Source organism: Stegostoma tigrinum, chromosome 22 (assembly GCF_030684315.1).
Source record: "Stegostoma tigrinum isolate sSteTig4 chromosome 22, sSteTig4.hap1, whole genome shotgun sequence".
Lineage (NCBI taxonomy): Eukaryota > Metazoa > Chordata > Chondrichthyes > Orectolobiformes > Stegostomatidae > Stegostoma > Stegostoma tigrinum.
Window position 1 is genome coordinate 24,384,479 of NC_081375.1, and position 20,399 is coordinate 24,404,877.

The following is a 20,399-nucleotide window of genomic DNA, read 5'->3' on the forward strand; positions in this document are numbered from 1 at the left end:
ATATGTTGACTGGCCAATCATGTAAGCATGAGGGATAGGCTGTCAGAGACAGCACGTCATCTGATGAAACCTCCAGGAATACACTGAACCACAGTTGGCAATCCTTCACTGACAAGCATCCTCCAGCAAAAGAAAATGCCACAAGATTTGCCACTTACTGGAATATGAATAGCAACTATTTATCAAATGCATTTCAATTTCATCTTCTCCCTGCATAATACCCTTGTAACAACCCAACATTTTGGAACTTCTCGTATGATTACCTCACTGTTACATGTTTCTGTATGTCCTTGTACACTATGATCTGCCTCTACTGCTTGCAAAACAAAGCTTTTCACTGTATTTAGGTACATGTGACATCAATAAGTCAAATCAAATCAAATAAATCAAAACAAATATTGCCAATTAACTGTTACAGACACATATCTGGGAGCAGGTGGGACTTGAACCCAAGATTGCTGGAGCAGACTGCAGGAAAAATGTTAAACTCAGTGCCAAATAATTTTACCTCATACTGAAGCAGCAAAACAGGCAAAAGTGACTCATTCAGTTGGTTGGTTCATGCTGTGAGGCAAATGTAAAAGAAACAAGGTTTTTTTAAAACAATTTAGACATTTACAAATAAAAAAGTAAGCATCTGCAAAAGTTCAAAATATGACATTGAATCTGCTGAAAGAACAGATAAATATTTTCAATCAAAGCCAAACACAGTGGTTGGTAGAAGTCTGAAACACAGAAAATGCTGGAGAAACCCAGTGGATCACAGAATCACAGAAACGTCACAGCACAGAAAAGGCCATTTGGCCCATTGTTCAAGGACCAGCTCTTCAAATGACCATCATTACCTTGCGCCAATCTCCTGCTATCCTTGCACACTATTTCTATCAAAATAATTATCCAATACCTACTTGAATGTCTCAACTGAACCTGTCTCCACCACATTTCCAAGCAATGTATTTGTTGTATAAAATAGGTTTCTCGCATATCACCCTTGCTTCTTTTACAAATCAATTTAAATCTATGCCTTCTTGTTCTTGTTCTTCTTAATGAGGGAAAACAGCTTGTCCCTACTTTCTTTTTACAGCATGCTCACAACTTTGAAAACCTCTAACAAATGTCCTCTTAGATTTCTTTTCTCCAAGAGAACAGTCCCAACTTCTACTATTGTCAAAACTGAAGGTCTGGCTGCAACTTTGGAGAGAGAAATTTAGTTAACATTTTGAGCATGGTATGACCCTTCATCAGAACTTCCTTGATTTAACCAATTAACCAGTACAGACACTTATCTGGGAGCAATGGGACTAGTGGAGCTTTCACCCAACACTGCTGCCTCTGAGGGAAGAACAAGAGAGCCTTCAATAAGACTCTGATATATTTTAATTTTGAGAACGGGGGCAAAAGGTATAGCATCAGCAACGGATATTAACGTAGGTCCTGAAAATCTGAAACAAGTACAAATTCGGAAGGAGGATTCACATCTGAAACAAAGACGAAATCCGAAACAAACAAGACTAGAAATTGCTGGAGAAACTCAGTGGGTCTAGCAGCATCTGCGGAGAGAGAACAGCATTATCATTTCGAGGCAGTGAAGAAGGCTCAATCGAAACACCACCGCGGCTTCTCTCTCTACAGATGCTGCCAGACCCGCTGAGCTTCTCCAGAAATTTCTGCTTGTTTCAGATCTCCAGCATCCGACAGACCTTTGCTTTATACAAAAATCATATCAGACTCGAAACCTTAACACTGTTCCTCCTGCTGGGTTTCTGCAGCATTCTCCACTCCGGTTCGCAGCCACAGACAGTCCGGCTTTCAGCAGTCCCGCAGGTGTCGTGGGACCTCCCAACCTGAGGGGCGGCGCTGCACTTGGAGGACGGAAGCAAGAGGCGATCTGTTCATCAGCGGCACACTTGTCGTTAAGTCGGACACTTCTGGAGACGGGCTGGTGAATATGTGTTTTGGGGGGAGGGCAACGGGGGAAGAAGAAAAGCAAGTTTTTGGTGCAGCAAGTGGGTGCTCAGCCTGTGACATCCTTAACCCCTGCGACGGCAAGAAGTTGGCGACAGGGGGCGGGTTGTTAGTTTTAATTTTGGGGTCGGGAGTGGTGGTGGTCAGCGGAGAGTCTGGTTTTGAGAGCTGGCGGCCGGCCGGACAGGCTGGACGGGGAGTGAGAGTTGTCCCCCCGCCAGGAGCTGCAGCAAGCCCTCCCTGCTGAAGTTGCTACTGGAGGATTCGCCACGTCACGGTCCTGGTGCTTCCCCTCCACCTCCTTAAGCTGCTCCACTTTCTCCCTCACTCCCTCAACACCCGCTTGTTTGAATTTATTTTGCATCCCATTCCACACCTTGTTCCGCTTGCTGCATCCTTCATCCTTTTATCTGCAGGCAGGCTTTGATTTGTTTCCTTTTCCTTTTGTTTTTCTTTATCACTGCACGCAGAATTTTCAGAACCCTCTTTTGGGCGCTGTTTGTTTTGTGTTTTAGCTCTTAATAAGCTTTCGATTTTCAAACTAATGTTCCCATTCTCTCATCCAGCTTTATCTGCCTTATTTCATTGTACTTGACCTAGTAAATTTCCTTTGCTATATATAATTTATACTGTTTGATCACTTAATCGATTGCGTCCCAGGAGAGCTTTGTGTGGTAGGATACTATTATATTCCTCGCACTCCAGTTTGTTTTTTTCTTCCTTCCAAGCCCCTGTAGAATTTTTAAAAAATTACAGTAACGTTCAAACTAGAAGGATCAGTTTTTTGTTCGGAAATGTCAAGATGTGGTTTGGAACATAATGTTCGATACTTAGTTTTCTAAAGTATTCAGTAGGCAGCTGCTTCCTCTTTATGTATATCTGTTGTTCGTTGACTGTCAATTCTCAAACGTCGAAAAGAAACAAGCCAAGAAGTCTCACGTCTTGTAACCACATTTTGAGATTCTGCGATACCTTTTTTCAAAACAAAATCTGTTTAAACATGGCTACTTCAAACTGGGGCCTCATCATGAATGTGGTGAACAGTATCGTGGGAGTGAGTGTGCTCACCATGCCGTTCTGCCTCAAACAGGTTAGTGAAGATGTCCTAGGCTACAGATGTTTCTAATGCAAAGCAGCGTTAAGTGTCGAAAGTCTTTTTACAAGGATAAAATGTGTACCTCCCTGTGGATGTTTTAATTTTAAACGAATGTGGCAACCATACGTTTCAGTTTGACTCACTGGCATATTGTACCTTTAGTCATAAGGCCATGGTTTCAAACTCCACGTCTGGAAGTAAACACGTTTTTTGAGATTGAAATATCAGTGCAATACTGACCAAGTAAGGTATTCTTGCAGAGTATTATCTTTAATGTTCCATGTTCCTACTGTAGATTTTTGAAAATAAAAGGTGTGCTGAAACTTCTTATTCATCCATATTTGTCTTTTAATCTTGACCAGTTTAACTGTCAATTTAATTCACTTCATAGGATGTTCTTTTACTGTGAATTAGGAGGTTGTGCATTAATACTCCACTCCAGAATTTGATGGGGGGAAAAAAAGCTCTGTAGACATTTGTGTAACACTGGGGGAGCACAGGATTGCAAGAAGTGCTATGTGATCTCAATAGGGGGCAAAATCTGGTTCATTCGAGTGATTCACTTGAATGCTAAAGGTTTCATAGCACTATTTTATAAAAGAACAGTAAGTTCTGAGGTCGCCTGGCTGATGCATTCTCACTGCCAGCATGAAGTTCACAGTTTTTTTTAAGCTTTTTTTAGGAGACTTGCAAAAAAAAGTCCTGTATTCACCTGCATGAAAGTGACTGTCTTTCATAGGAATTCATTGCACCTAAGATACTTTGGATCATTTCTGATGAGATTGAAATGTGCTAGGGAAGTATTATATACATTCCTCTATACCTCTGCCATGAGATCAGCTTACAGCTTTACAAATGCTCCTTGGAAAATGAAATAAAATTGAAAGCTGTTTTGAGTCTCTACAGTTATCAAGAAAGGAATCTGAAGGTTCACTAGCTATAAACAGCTGACTTCTTGTGTTTTGACATCATCTGAATCCCTAAATTAAATTGGAACCTTGAAGTTGCTCGTTGGTGTTATTATCTGTCATAAATGCAGCTTTGGTTTGATATTTTATCATCTTGTGCAACTGGTGTGATTAAAAACTATCAGTGCCCTGGGTGTCCTCACTAATCTTTGTGTCCTTTTTGACTGAGCCAAACTTCTGATGACCAGTTGTCTCCACTACAAAGCTGCCTACTTGCACCTCTGTAACATATGCTTGTCACTACCTTAATTCATCCAATGCCAATTCCTTCATTTTCTGCTTTTATTATTTCCACACAATCATTTGAAATTCTGCTGGTCTCCCGTCCTCTATGCTGCACGAGACTCCATTTTATCTGAAACTCAGTTTCACATAACTAAAGTTGCACCATGTCAAGGTACTGCATGGTAGACAAATTAGCAAGGTGAGATCACATGGAATCTGGGAGAAAGCTAGCCAATTGGATACAAAATTCACTTGAAGATATAAGACAGAAGGTGGTGGTGGAAGATTGTTTTTCAGACTGGAGGACTGTGACCAGAAATATGCTGTAAGGATCACTGCTGGGTCCACTGCTTTTTGACACTTACAGAAATGATTTGGATGTGAATATAGGAGGTGTGGTTATAAGTTTGCAGGTGGCACCAAAATTGGTGCTATGTTGGACAGTCAAGGTGATTGTCAAAGATTACAAAGAGATCTTGATCGTTTTGGCAGAAGAATGGCAAATGGAGTTTAATTTTTAGATAAATGTGAGGTGTTGCAATTTGGTAAGACAAATCAGGGCAGGACTTATACATTTAATAGTAAGGTCCTCGGGACTGTGCCAGACAGACACCCAGGGCTGCAAGTGCATTTGAGCCGAACACTGGCAAATGGGAGTAGATCAGATTAGGATATCTGGTTGGCATGGCAGAGTTGAACCAAAGGGTCTGTTTCTGCGCTGTACCTCTCCATAACTAACCACAAGTTGCATTGATTACGTGTTTCCACTAGCACTGACTTATCAAGAAATAATCCAAAGTTAATTAGAGAAAATTTCCATGAGTATCAATAGTTTTGAATAATGACTCCATGGGAATATACTCGTGGTTTCGAGAACAACTGCTGTCACAGTTTATATACTCAGATCATATTACAGGCCACTATTGCAGCCAGCGTGCGCATTCATAATGGATCCGAGGTTGTTGCCGTTATTGACAGCTTTTTTTGGTTACTGTAGGTATATCTGGCATTATTACTACTCTCTTGCCACCTGGCTTCAGTTCATATGACAAAAAAGGGACACTTGCTGAAAAATAATACACAGTTCTCTGATTTACAGAAAAGAATTGTTCTTCTGAAATGTGGGCAGAGTTTTTGTTTTATAGTACACTTATTTTGTGAAAAAACAACAATCTGATGTTTATCTATCAAAGCAGTTAGATGTTGATTGCCCTAAACTTTCCTAGCCTACGTTTTATCAGCAACTTTTAACCCCCAAATGCAGTAGGTGTTTCTATACACGCCTAATGGCGATTTCAGAGATATCTACTTTACGATTGTCAATAAGTGTGACTTGGTGACAAGTGAATCAATGCAAATGATGAGCATTTTAAATTCCCAGCAGTCATGTTGGAAGATGTCACCACCATAACAAGGTTGTTGGAAAAGCTCAGCAGGTCTGGCAGCATTTGTGAAGAAAAAAAATCTGTTAACATTTCAGGTCTGGTGACCCTTCCTCAGAAGATGTCAGCAGGGCTGTTCTGTGCCAAGTTGATTTAAATTTGAGCATCAGCCTCCCTCAACCTCATTCTTGGACTTTTAGCGTTTTCCCTGATTTTGCACAGACCTGAAAGGCAGAATGATTCTTGGAACCATCATCTGGACAGATAATGTACAGTATTTAGGGAATCAGCTGGAGAATTACCCACTAGAGATTTCCTAGCCTCCAACTTGTTGTCTTACAGTGGCAACTATTTACATGAAGTTGTACACTTGCTAGCTGAGCCAGTGTGTTTGATTGCAAATGTTTTGTCACCCTGAGGGGTAACATCGTCAGTGCACCTCCAGTGAAGTGTTGGTTTTCTGTCCCGTTTGTTATTTATATGTCTTGGTTTGCTGGAATGGTTGGCATTACTTCTGGTTCTGTTTTTCATTGGCTTGTATGTTGGGTTCAGTTCAACGTGTTAGCTGATGGAGTTCCAGTTGGAATGCTAGGCCTCCAGGAATTTCCTGGCATGTCTGTGTTTGGCTTGTGCTATTTTGGATGTGTTGTCCCAGTTGAATTCGTGCCCTTCTTTGTCCGTCTGTATTGAGATAATTGAGAATTGGTCATGTCTCTTGGTGGCTAGTTGGTGTTCACGTATCCTTATTGTCAGTTTTCCTCTGGTTTGGCCTATGTAATGTTTCTCACAGTCCTTGCATGGTATTTTGTATATTATGTTAAATTTATTGGTTGAGAGTTTTGGATCTTTTACATTCATCAGTAGCTATTGTTTTGTGGTTGTTGGTTTATGGGCTAGTGCTACCTAGGGGTCTGAGTAGTTTTGTGGTCATTTCTGATATGTCCCTGATAAATGGCAGGATGACTAGTGTGTCTGACTCCGGAGCACTTATGTGGAGTTTTAAAAGGGAATGGATACTCAAAAAGCACAATCTGCAGTTTCCTCCATGACAGACCACAACCAGAAGACACCAAATAGCCAGACTCACGAGCCACCCAACCGTACATCAGGGATGACCATGAGACTGCTCAGACCTCTAGGTATCAGGGTTGCCCTTAAACCAACAATTACCCTGTGACAGCTACTGACAAATGTAAATGATTCCATACCCACAATCAGACTAATGTAAAATACAAAATACCGTGCAAGGCCAGTGAGAAACATCATGTAGGCCAAACTGGAAGAAAACTGACAATAAGGACGCATGAACACCAACTAGCCACCAAGAGACCCGACCAATTCTTAATTATCTCAATGCAGATGGACAAAGAAGGGCACGAATTCAACTGGGACAACACATCCATAATAGCACAAGCGAAACAGAGGCATGCCAGGAAATTCCTGGAGACCTGGCATTCCATCCAGGACTCCATCAATAAACACATTCAACTGGACCCAATATACAAACCACTAAAAAACAGAGCCAGAAGTAATGCCAACTACACCAGCAAACTGGGACATATAAATAACAGCAGGACAGAACACCAGTGCTTCACCAGAGGTGCACTGACGATGTTACCTTGCAGATGTTTCGTCACTGCTATGAAAGACACCAGCTCGGCAGGCATGTATACAACCGCATCCACAACTGAGCAACAAATTTTCTCAAAACTTTAAAGTGTTTACACAGCTGATTCAAATTACACTTGGGTCATTTTTGTGCAAACTCAAGGAAAAGATAATAGGGACAGGCTGATGATGCATTCCATGGATGAATTGCACAATTTACAAAAGTAGGTTTTTTGTTTTAAAATACTCTTCCTGTGCATACTGCTTTGTCAGTAACGCAGGCCCAGAAATATACATGTGTTCTCAATGGCCCAATAGACCTAGCATAAGTCTGCAACTTGGATGTATCTCATAATATATTGTTTGGGTACGAAATGTAGGAGTGTAGGTTCATATCTGGAAGGCCTAAAGTTGTTTGCCTTGATTTTGGCTTTAAAACATTATGGTTGCTGTTATAGAAGCAAAAGCATTGGATGAGCCAAAGTTCAAAAACAAGTTCAAATATTGGTTCCACTTTTTGGTTTGCTAATGAGTTTACTCAGACGGGAAGGACTGTAGCAACTCCTTGAGGGGGCACAACCTAGCCAGTTGGAGTTCTGTGAGTTGGTGCATTATGACTGCTAGTGCAAGAAAGAAAAGATCATGAATGAACCCTTCCACTTTAGAATTTTATCTGTGCTCATGGCACATTTGCTTCATCCTGCCTTGAATCTCTGAAAACACAGACTTACCATAAGGTGGTGGAATTGTGGCCTAAGTTGTGTTTGCTCCATTTATTCCTTTGCGTTTTGCTAAGTAATATTGTTGCAGTGATCAACTCAAGGTAAGATCATCTAGTTTCTTCACGTCAACAACTCCTTTGCTTAAGTTTTCTATTGGTTCCTTGTGTGTTTAAGCCACTTTTCCTGAAGGAGTGCTGTTCTGCAAAAGTCAAGCTGCTCCACCATCTCTACTGGAAATTTGTCCATAATCCTGAGTATGGAACTCTTACCTAGACCTGGGCAACTTGCAAATGGGATAACTGCCTTCAGAGCTCTGAAATGGTTCTATCTTTGATAAATAGGGAATTAACACAACGAATGGTTTTAGAGAAAGTAGGAACTGCTGACGCTGGAGAATCTGAGATAACACGGTGTGAGGCAGAATGAACACAGCAGGCCAAGCAGCATCAGAGGAGCAGGAAAGCTTGAGGTTTTGGGTCGGGACCCTTCTTCAGGAAAACAAAGGTTCTAGAATTACATTAGTGTTTTTTTTGGGGGTATTTTGGTAAACTGAATTCAAAGTCACTTTGAACTCTTATTCCAATTTACGGTTTAACATTTCTATCAAATACTGACAGTGAGTAATTTTTGGTCTAGCCGGGATAATTTCTGAATCAGATCTGTACCACAGGTAGTTTCACTGGACTGAATTATTGATGGGCACTTTTGAAACTGCAAATGCATATCCTTTGGAATCGATTGGTTTGTGGCCCATTTCTTGCTGCTGCTTTCAAATTACTGTGGATAACTTATCTCCTGATTTTTCTTTTACCCTGCAGTGTGGAATTGCATTTGGTGTTGTCCTGCTCCTCTTCTGTTCCTGGATGACTCATCAGTCCTGCATGTTTCTAGTGAAGGCAGCAAACACCAGCAAGCGCAGGACATACCCGGGCCTTGGTAGGATATTTTCTGGGACTGCTAATGATAGACGCTTGTTTATAAATGTTGAAAATACCCTTTGCACCATTACATGTTGGCAAGTTCCTATTTGTTACTGGTTTGCTTTCAGCTGCCTAACTTACTGTAAAGAAATATCATAGCTCTGCCCAATGCTGTCTTGAACTGTTGCCCATTTATCTAAACGTCTGGTTTCTCAAATCAACTCATTTCAAATTATTAATTGTCCAGACGGTGAGGTGTCATAATTGATTCCATTTCACAATTTTATTCTGATGTTGACCCATAGAATATTAAGGGCGTGAGTAATCTCGCAATTTTTGTTCTATTCTACTTTTTAATAACATGTTACGAGTACAAGTATTGAATTGCCTTTCATTTGACTTCAGTAGCTGGAAGATATGTTTGTTCTGAATGGGTATTGGATTGTTTGTGATCAAAACTGTTTCACCAGATATAATCCATTGCATCCTCCTTAATGTTCTCTGCTTTAATCTTCGTTTTCTCTCTCCCCTACTAAATGCTGCAGAAATTTAATAGTTATGGATTTACTCTGTCTTTGTCTTGCTGGTAAAATGAATGATCAATCCAGATAGAATATAAGCTTTCATTTATTGCACGTATGAAGGTGCAGAGGAATTGAACAGAATTTTGGAAAAAGAAGGTTTGACGCTTTCTCTTTTTATTATGAAGAAGTTTCTTAAAAACAGGGGTGGGGAAGCAGGTAGGAAAGATTGTTTTGGAGAGCTGAATACTGAGCTCAGTAGACTGAAGAAATTATTTGAAGAGGAGATGGAGCTAGATTTCACGGCTATTTTGATGGGGGCTGACAACAGTGCTAATGTAAAGAAAGCCATTTATGATGGTGATCACCAATGAGGGAAAGCAGGATTTAGCAAAGGAATGGGGTGGGAAGTTGAATGAGGAAATTTGGTAAGGACTAAGGGAATATGGCTGTAAGTCATGGAGCATTGTTCTGTTAGGATTAAATTTAGCTGGTAGCCCAAGATAGCCACAGTCAGAGAAAATATCATTCGAAGATGATAAATTCTTGACAGGGTAGAAGTGAGTTTTTGTGGCAGGCTGCACCTAAGCGAGGATGATAAAACTAGAGAAGGGGAAATGCAGAAAGCTCAGGTGATTGAATAGATAAGCCAGTGGGCATGAAGGTTAATGGGAGAACACGTGGATTAATTTTTGAAGAAATCATAATGGTACTTGGGAAAACGATTGTAAATTGGGACTTTACAGGAGGGGTGAGAGAAAAGATGTAAACATAACATGTTCTACCTGACCATTTTATCCAGCCTGTGCATATGCGTGTGTGTAAAATAATCCTAAGTCGTGATTTCTATTTTTGTGACCTTTTTCCACCAGCAATTTCTATTTCTAGACATCTGTGTATGTTCTTTAAGGATAGGTAATTCCACAGGGGCATGCTATCTCTAATAGATCTTTACGCATAGAGTTTTCTTGATATAATAATTTCCTTTCCACTGACCACTTTAATTCTTTCTTGCTGCACTCCACTGAGAATTTCACAATTTAGATCGTATAGCTGTTGATATCTGTAACATTGACTGAATATGGTTGCAATATAAACATCATGCAACAGTAGGTGGCATGTCCTATTGAGCTTTTGAGAAGACGTTGCAATCTTCATAATGTGTGGTCAGCAAGCTGAGAATTTCAACTTCCCTGCTATTTTATTTAAAGTAGTAGATTCTGAATTCATGGTTTGACCATTATGTTAATCCATGCCTGATGTAGGCAAGAATGGTTATTGCAGTTGAGTATACAAAATGTACGAGTACTTTACCAACATATTAGGTGTCCTGATATCTCTCAGAAACCATCAGTCTTGTGTTAGTGAACTTGATAGCTGATCTGACAATAGAATAGAATATTCTATAGAATATTCTGCTGACTAGTGTCCATATCATAATTTATATTTGTGTTTTAGAATTTATTAGGAAAATGTATTCTGTGAGGAAGTACCATTGCTTATAGATATTTGTAGGTAGAATTCTTCACCGTGGCCTTGAAATAATATTTTGAAACAAACACTTGAATATTATTTGCAGCCGGGAGAACCAATTAACAATAATGCATCCCTGTGGAATTACACTAACCATTAAATGGTATTTGGCAATTGTAGAAGCTGATGCTCACCATTGAATAGTAAATGCAACAATGCTTAATTGTGCACTTTGTGGATTTGTACATATTAAAATGCTTTTAGTCATGTCTCACTTGCTATATAACACTTTATCTTGAAAATAATAGAAAGTAAGTTCAAATCTATTCTAAATGCCTGTACTGTTGTGCTGTTCTAATCGGTTGCTTCTAATTTTTAGCTTTTCATGCCTATGGAAAAGCAGGCAAAATGCTGGTTGAGACCAGGTAAGCTTGAATTCCACAATTCAAGGTTGTTTTTTTTAAGCAATGATATTCTTTCATTAAGCATATTTGCTCTATAGTTTAAAGCTGTCATAAAACCTAGATAACTAGCCACACTTAGCAGGAGTTCTGTTTAACATTGAACCAAAGAGATGATTGACATATAAGTCCTTACCTTCTGCTAATTGTCTCTTTAAAGGAAGTCTTTTGCATGAGTTCCACTTGGAAAATCTGTCTTTTACATTTGTCCATAGTGCTCTAAACTTGAACTGATGTTTGGGAATTATAAGAGAGAAAGGCTGAGTGTCATTGGGTTAATGTTCAGATTTTGGATTGGATGTGGGGCAATTGGCTTGTGTTTTCATATTTGTCTTTTACTGTGTGATGAATAAAAGCAGTATAATGTACTTGGATAGGGATAATGTCAACCATTTGAACTTAGTGCTGGTATCCTGCTTGAGGCTGCTGTATGGGAAGTAGACCTGTATGTTCTGATGCATGAGTCATTGAAACCACATGAACCTACACTATTCCATGTACGTCCATATGCTTGTCCAATGACGACTTAAATGTACTTAAAGTTGGCGAATCTATTACTGTTGCAGGCAAAGCGTTCCATTCCCTTACTACTCTGAGTAAAGAAACTACCTCTGACATCTGTCCTATATCTTTCACCCCTCAGTTTAAAGCTGTGGAGGATCTGAAATTATAAATTACTGAAGATAGAATTAGATTATATGCTAAGAAGTACTTTGCGCTGCAAGAGTGACCGTTTTTAGAACTGCAGTGATTCCAGATTTTCTGGAAGCATTCAAAATGGAGCTGGATGTATTCAACAACAAAAACCTGTGCAAACAGCCTGTAACACGGACCAATGTTTCAAGACTCTTCATAAAAGCTCAGGCAAAAATGAGCAGAAATTAATAATGTTAATTAAAAATTTGATCAGAGGTATCGTGAAGGGCCTTAAAGTAGCTAAGCATGGAGACATCTCGAGAAAGAATTCCATAGCTAATGCTCCATTAACTGAAGGCAAGTAGTGTGATGAAGACAGCAAAGGAATCTCCAAATCCCAGAGATACTGCAGAGGGCTGCAGATTTCTTGGATATGTTTGAAGTTTAGATGTTGGACTAGAGATGGGCAAGACCATGTAAGGAGTAAAATAATGATGAGAGCTTTAAGTTGGAAGCTTTGGCAGACCAGAAGCCAATATAGGTTGTAAAGCAGGGGTGATGAATGAAATAATTTTATTTTTAAAGATTATGATAGAGGCAGCAGAGTTTTGGATGAAGTTACATTTGAGGGTAGAGAATGGAAGATAAGCCAAGACAGCCTATAAATGGTACTTGAGTGGCCAAGTAACTACATTTAGAAGATAATTTAATTGTGGGATGTGCTATCCTGTCACTGTGGTCTCCTGGAATGTCTTTGATTGCCTTCAGAGACTGGAGGGGAATTACTGTGAATACTTTTCCTGTTTTGATCCAAGTTGCTTTTTCTCTTGTTTTAACCTTTCCTGGATATTTGTGTAGGTGGTACAGTGTGCTTTTTAGTGTACTTTTTTGGTTGTCTTGAATGAATTTTAAAAAATCTGAATGAGATGAAGGCATCGTGGGTGAGGCCGGCATTTATTGCCCATTCCTAATTGTCCAGAGGGCAGTTAATTGTCAATCATGTTGTGGGCCTGGAGCCACATGTAGGCCAGACCACTTAAAGGTGGCAGTTTTGCTCCCTAAAGGACGTTAGTGATGCAGATGGGTTTTCCCAACAAATGACAATGGATGCATCATCAGACCTTAATTGCAGACTTTTTTTTATTTGAATTAAAATTCTATCACCTGCCATGATGGGATCTGAACCCAAACACCCCACCGAACGTTACCTGGGATTCTGGATCGACAGCCTAACGATAATACCATTAGGCCATCATTCTCCCTGAATTGATATTCAGAAAACATTATTATTTTTTCAGCTGTTTGATCAGAGATGAAAAACCACAGAAATCTCTTGGAGGGAAAGGCAAATGGCAGTGGAAAGGAGGTTGGGGGTGGGGTGGGGGCGCGGTGGTGGAGCAGGTTGCAGTGTTGGCCTAATTGCAGTTGAATACAAAATAGCAGTATGATTGTAGATCAGCATGACTTACCGTAACAGATCTCCTTACAGGGAGAAACTAGAAGCAGTGTCTTAAAATCTGGAGAAAATGTCAGTGGCTTCCTATTAACGCTGGTAGCTTATCTCTTATGTAAGTTTTTTTTGTTCTTGGTGTGATGTGGGGGACGCTGGCCAGCATTTTCTGCCTGTCCTTAGTTGCAGTTCAGAGAATGGTAGTAAGTGCTTTTTTTGAACCGCTGCAGTCCACATGCCATCGGTTAGCTCACAATGGCCCTTGGGGAGGGGGTACCAGGATTTGACTCTTCTGGCTAGGAGAGAAAGGTGGTGATGTCCCAGTGTATCTGCATCTGTTGCCTTTTCTAAATGGAAGTGCCCGTGGGCTTGGAAGGTGCTGTCTCAGAATTTTCGGCAAATTTCTGCGGTGCATCTTCTAGATAACAGCAGTGTGTATTACTGAGTCTCAGTGGTGAAGGGAATGGGTGTTTGTGGATGTGGTGTCTATCAAGCAAACTGCTTTGTACTGGATGGTGTCAAGCTTCTTGGATTTTGATGAAGCTAACCCCATCTAGAACAGTAGTAAGCATTTCATCATACTCCTGACTTGTGCCTTGTAGATGATGGACAGGCTTTGGGTAACCAGGAGCTGAGTTACTTGCTGTAGTATTCCTAGCCGCTGTGTTTGTGACAAGTCCAGTTGAGTTTCTGGCCAGTGCTAACAATGGGATGTTGATAGTGTGGTATTGAGTGGTGGTAACACTATTGAATGTCCAGGTGCAGTGATTAGGTTGTCTCTTATTGGAGATGGTCATTGCCTGGCATTTTTGTGCTGCAGATATTACTTGCCACTTGTCAGCCCAAGCCTGGATGTTATTCACATCTTGTTGCATTTGAACACGGGCTGCTTCAGTATATGAGAAGTCTTAATTACTGCTGAACATTGTACAATGCTTGGCAAATGTCCCTTATTCTGACCTTGTGGGGGGATGGTCATTGAAGCAGCTGAAGATGATTGGACCTAGGACACTCCCCTGAGGAACTTGTGCAGCGATGTCCTGGAGCTGAGATGACTAACCTCCAACAACCACAAGTATCACCCTTTGCACAGGGTATGACTCCAAATAGTGGAGGGTTTTCCCTCAATTCTTGATTTGCTAGGATTCCAAGCTGCATGCTTGGTCGAATGCAGCCTTGATGTCAACTGCTGTCATTCTTACCTCTGTAATTCAGCTCTTTTCGTCCATGTTTGAGCCAAGGCTGTAGTGAGGTTGGGAGCTGAGTGGACCCAACGAAACTGAAATTCTGCATCATTAAGTTGGCTATTGCTGAGCAGATGCTGCTTCATAACACTGTTAAGACCTATTCCATCATGTTACTGATGACCAGGAGTATACTGATGGGATAGTAATTGGCTGTGGTGGATTCTCCTGCTTTTTGTGTACAGGCAATTTTTCACATTGTCGCGTAGATGCCAGTGTTGTGCCTTTACTGAAAGGGCTTGGCTAGGGGAGTGGTGAGTTCTGGAGAACAAGTCTTCGGTACTTATGTTGGAGTATTGTCAGGACCTGGTAGCCTTTGCAGTATCCGGATCCGCCAACCATTTCTTGATGTGACATCAAGTAAATCAAATAGGCTGAAGAATGGTATCTGTGATGGTGGGGACCACTAGAGGAGGCCAAGTTGGATCATTCACTGGGCACTTCTGGCTGAAGATTGGTGTGAGTGCTTCAGCCTTATATTTTCTACTGAAGCGTGGGCTGATTCATCTCAGAATATTACTGGAGCTGCCGCCTCAAATGGGTTGTTTAAATGTCCACCACCATTCATGACTGGATGTGGCAGGACATGGAACTTGGATCTGAACTGTTGGATGTGGGATTGCTTAGCTCTAATCTAACGCTTGCTGTTTCTGCTGATTAGCATGCAAGCAGCCCTGTTTGGTCGCTTCACCAGATTGATACCTCATTTTTTGGTATGCACGAGGCTATTCCTGGTAAGCCCTCTTGCGCTTCCCATTGAACCAAGTTGATCTCCTTGATGGGTAATGGTTGAGTGGGGGGATATGCCAGGCTGTGAGATTACAGATTGTGCTGGAGTACACTTCTGTTGATGACCCACAGCGCTCTGACTTCTTTGATATCTGTCCCAATTAGCACAGTAATAGTGCCACACAACACGATGGAGGTTGTCCTCAATATGAAGCAAGACTTCATTTCCACAGGATTGTGTGGTGGTCACTGTTGTGAATACTGTTATGGATAGATGCATCTGAGCCAACAGATTAGTGAGGATAAGGTCAAGTGTGTTTTTCCCTCTTGTTGGTTTCCTCACATCTACTGCAGAGCCAGTCTATCTGCTGTATCGTTTGGGACTCAATCAGTGGTGCTTCTGCCTTGAGTAAATTTGTATCATTGCCATCCTCAATGCTTCTGCCACATGATGCTCAATATGGAGGAATCCTGACTAATCAGCCGAGGGAGGACATACATGGTAAGCAGTGAAAGATTTCCTTGCCCATGTTTAACATGAAGTCATGAAACCTAATGGGGGCCTGGAGTCAATGTTGAGGGCTCTCAGTGCAACTCCCTCCCAACTGTATACTTCTGTTCTGCCACCTCTGCTGGGTCTGTCCTGCTGGTGGGACAGGACATATCCAGGGATGGTGATGGTGGTGTCTGAGACACGATCATACTCACAGAATCATACCTTATAGACAGTGTCAGGCGATTGCTTGACTAGCCTATTAGGCAGCTCTCCCAATGTAGGCACTAGCCCCCAGAAGTTAGTAAGGAGGATTTTGCACAGTTGGCAGGGCTGCTTCTGCCGCTGTCTTTTCTGGTGCCTTGGTCTCCCACTGTCATTTCTTTATTGGGACTTCATGGCAATTGATACAACTGGGTGGCTTGTAGTCCTTTTCAGAAGGCAGTTGAGAGACAACCACATTATTGTAGACCTGGAAGCACACACAGGCCACACCAGATAAGGATGGCAGATTTCTTTCCCTGAGGGCATTAGTGAGCTAGATGGGTTTTTCTGGCAATCAGCAATTGTTCCATGATCATCAGTAGGTTCTTAATTCAGCTTTTTGTTTTATTGAATTCAAATTCCAGATTATTTTTTATTGAATTCAAGGTCCGCTATCTGCCGTAGCAGGATTTGTATCTAGGTCCCTAGAATATTGAGTTTCTGGATTAATAGTTTAAGGATAATACCACTAGGCCGCCACCTCCCTTAAAAAAAAATCCCTGTGTGCTCCACAGACAAGAAGGAACAAAATAAGTAAATAACATAAGCGTAAGATATTAAGGGACATAAAATCAAAAGTGCTTCAAACTTAGACTGTTAAGGGTTAACACTTGTATCTTATTAAAATGTTGATCACATTACTCCAGAGGTCGTTTACAATTTAAGCTGTAATATTTCAGTCTTGACAACTAATCCATGCAGCCGAATAATTGTGGAGCAACGTTCTTCACTAATTATAGACTTCCTTTCTTCAGTAATTAGAGTGTAATTGACTTGGACTGAAAGGACAGGTCTCTACTGCTTGGCATCTTTTTTGCATCTTCAGTTAAAATACAGCACTCTGAAAATTTGAGAGGCTTCCCAAAAAGCTGTTTCAAATTGCTCTGTAACTGTTCACTGGCCTGCTTTTACATTGCGACATAAACATATTGCTGCGAAGCTGACTTGACTGTTTGATTGGTGATTTGACTTTTCTGTTCCCTTAATGTTGAAATTATCTCCCGTGGATGTCTTCATCTTTTGGTTTTGAAGTTGTACATTATAACTGTGAATCTGTTTCTGGAGAGGTCTGAGAATTTGAGATGTCTCTAAACAGAAGTAGTGACCTTTTGGATTATCTAAGTGCGCTACTACTCTTGCCTGTATCCTCAGATGTATTTCATTTGTTTTAAATAGTTTTTGAGAAGTGGTGGAGTAGTGTTATTCTCACTGGATGAGTAATCTGGAATCCCAATCAAATGTTCTGGCAACATGAGTTCAAATCCTAGCATGGCAAATGGTGAAATTTGAATTAAAATCTGGAATTCTAAACTAGCCTAATGACAACGACATGATTGTTGTAGAAACCCAACTGGTTCATTAATGTCCTTTAGGGAAGGAAGTCTGCCATTTTGGAGGAAAATCTGAGGGTGGGAAGGACACAGAATATACTCTGGGTAGGGATCTCATTGTTTATCAAGAAGAGTGGACGACAGCATGACTGACCAAATCCTAAAGGATGAACTCCTAAACTGAGTCTGTGGCAGATTGAGAGAACAATCTACTTGGCCTTATCTTCCCTAATATTTCTACCAAAGATTGTGTCTGTCAGGGACTGCATTGGAGTGACCACTGTACAGTCATTGTGGATTATAGTCCAGCCTTCACATTGAAGAGTTCTTCCATTTAGTTAAGAAAAACACACTAGCACCTGGTACATGGGATAGATTTTGAACAAATTTAACAATCTGGACGTCCATGAGGCTTGGCCATCAGAATTGTATTCAACCTAGATCTATAGCCTATGGCCTGGCATATCTCATGCCATTACAATCAAGTGGAGAAATCAGCCCTGAATCGATGAAGAATGAAGGAAGGGCAGAAACAGGCATATCTAAAAATAAGCAGTCACTCTGGGGAATCTACAAGACAGGACTATTTTCATGCCAGCAGCAGCATGCAACATGCAGGACGAAGGCTATTCTACAACCAAATGAACAGACGTACACTGTCATTTCTGCCACATACAGTTGTGGTTGGTGATAGACAATTAAAGGAGGTGAAAGCTTTCACAAATATTCCCAACCCCAATAATGTGGGAGCCCAGCACATCAGTGCAAAAGACATGGCTAACATATCTGCATCCATTGTTCCAGCCAGAAATGTCATATGGGTATAATGTGTTTCAGTTTCCTTGTGAGGTGCCTACCATCACATTGGTCTTCAGACAATTTAATTTGCTCTGCATGATATCAGAAACAGTTGGAGACAGGATACTGCAAAGACAATGGGCCCTGACTACATTCTGGTATTAATACTGAAGATTCAATCTCCAGAACTACCTGCACCCTTGGCTAAGCTTCTCTTAAAAACCTGGCGTCTGCTCAACAATGTGGAAATTGTCCTGTCAGAAAGGACAGAACAAATCTAACCTGGGCAATTACCACCTTGTCGATCTGCAATATGATAGAAAAGTCATTGACGATACAATCAAGTGGCAGTTGGAAAAAGAAAACCTGCTCAGTTTGGATTTTGCCAGGCCACTTGGCTTCTGACTTCATTACACCCTTGACCAAAAATGAGTGAAAGAGCTAAACTACAGAATCGAAGTTAGAGTGATTTTCCCTTGACAGCAAAGCATGGTGACAATCATAGCAATAGGAATCGTAGCAGTACTAGTGGGAAAACTCTCTGATTAGTCTTATCAATTCTATCATATCAACATCATCATCATTGATGTAGTTGCTCAGGACAGTGTCCTAGGCCCATACATCTTCAGCTGCTTCGTCAAAGACCTTCCAAATCATAAGATTAGAACTGCAGATATTCATTGATTGCAGAATGCTCAACAAACGGTGAGGATGGCATTATTGCTAGACTATTAATCCAGAGACCTAGGTAATGTTTTTGAACCTGGATTCAAATCTTGTCAGATCCTGCAGATAGAATTTCAGTTCAACAAAAATCTGGAAAGAACAGTCTAGTGATGATTATCGATTGTTAGAAAAATCCATCGCGTTTACTAATGCCCTTTAGCAAAGGAAACCTGTCCTTTCCAGCATACATGCATCACCAGACTCTCAACAATGTGGCTGACTTTAAACTGCCCTCTGACTGATTAGGGATGGGCAATAAATGAGCCCAGCCAGTGATACCTGCATCCCGAGGAATGAATAAATAAGCTGTAACTCAGATGTTGAGGCAGTGCGTGTCCATATGTAGCAGGACCTGGACAGTACACAGGTTGGGCTGATAAGTGACCAGTAGCTATTGTGCCAGGCAATGAACATCTACTGCAAGAGGGAATCTAACCATTGTCTTCATTTCTTAATAGCATTGCCATCACAGAACTCCCAACTGTGAACGTTCCGAGGCTTATCAATGATCAGAATCTAAAGTGAAGCAGTTAGCAAAAAAACTGTCTACAAGAGCAGATCAGAGGCAAAAAGCTCTCGAGCAAGTGACTCACCACTCGTCTCCCTTCTGCTTGTCTACCCTCCACAAGGTGCACGTCACACATGTGGTGGAATGATTTTCACTTTCTTGAATAAATGCAGCTTCAACAACACTGAAGAAGCTTGATGGCATCCAAGGCAAAGCATCCCATTTGATTAGCAGTATATCTACGGCATAGTCAACATTGACACTCTTTGCCACTGATACGCAATGATCGCAGTGTTATCATCTAGGAAGTATACTGCAGTAACTTGCGGAGGTTTCTCTGACATCATTTTCCAAACCTACAGTCTCTATTTCTGAAGGACAAAGGCAGCTGGTGCGTGGCAGCAGCACCACCACTTGCAAATTTCCCTTCAAGTTGTGTTCAGTTCTGACTTTGAAATATATTGCTGTTTCTTAACTGTTGTTCTGGATAACTCGAACCTTTCATTCAAGGAGTTGGCAGCGTAAATTCCTTTTGATCTGCCTTCAGCGCTGTTACATTCTTGCTCGAATGTGGGGACCTAAACTGCATGCATTACTTCAGGTGCAGTTCACCAAGGCTTCACTTATTACAAGATCTCCCTATTTTTAAATTCTCACCTCCATAGTAATAAAGGCCAAAATTTCATTTGCCACCTTAAATGTTGCCGTACATGAATGCTAATTTTGCTTCATGCATAAGGCAACACAGATCCCTCTGCTGTCTGGTACATAATTGTCTGCTTTTTGATTCTTGCTAGCAAAGTGCATGAGCTCATACTTTCCAGCATTAAACTCCATCCACCCAGGTTTTGTAGCACGTGATGCCAGTAAACCTGTATG

The 20,399-nt window shown here is 41.0% G+C and overlaps 1 protein-coding gene across 2 annotated transcripts in view; it reads left to right on the plus strand.

Annotated features, from left to right (window-relative positions):
* Window positions 1–1,886: 1,886 nt before the first annotated feature.
* The window catches only part of slc38a10 (solute carrier family 38 member 10), a 124,741-nt gene continuing 106,228 nt past the window's right edge, over window positions 1,887–20,399 (plus strand). For both annotated transcript variants that reach the window (XM_048554843.2, XM_048554844.2), the window contains exons 1-3: window positions 1,887–3,055; window positions 8,785–8,902; window positions 11,260–11,305. In XM_048554843.2, coding sequence (XP_048410800.1) covers window positions 2,837–3,055; window positions 8,785–8,902; window positions 11,260–11,305 — 383 coding nt within the window. In that variant the 5' untranslated portion in view covers window positions 1,887–2,836. The remainder of the gene's footprint in view (window positions 3,056–8,784; window positions 8,903–11,259; window positions 11,306–20,399) is intronic.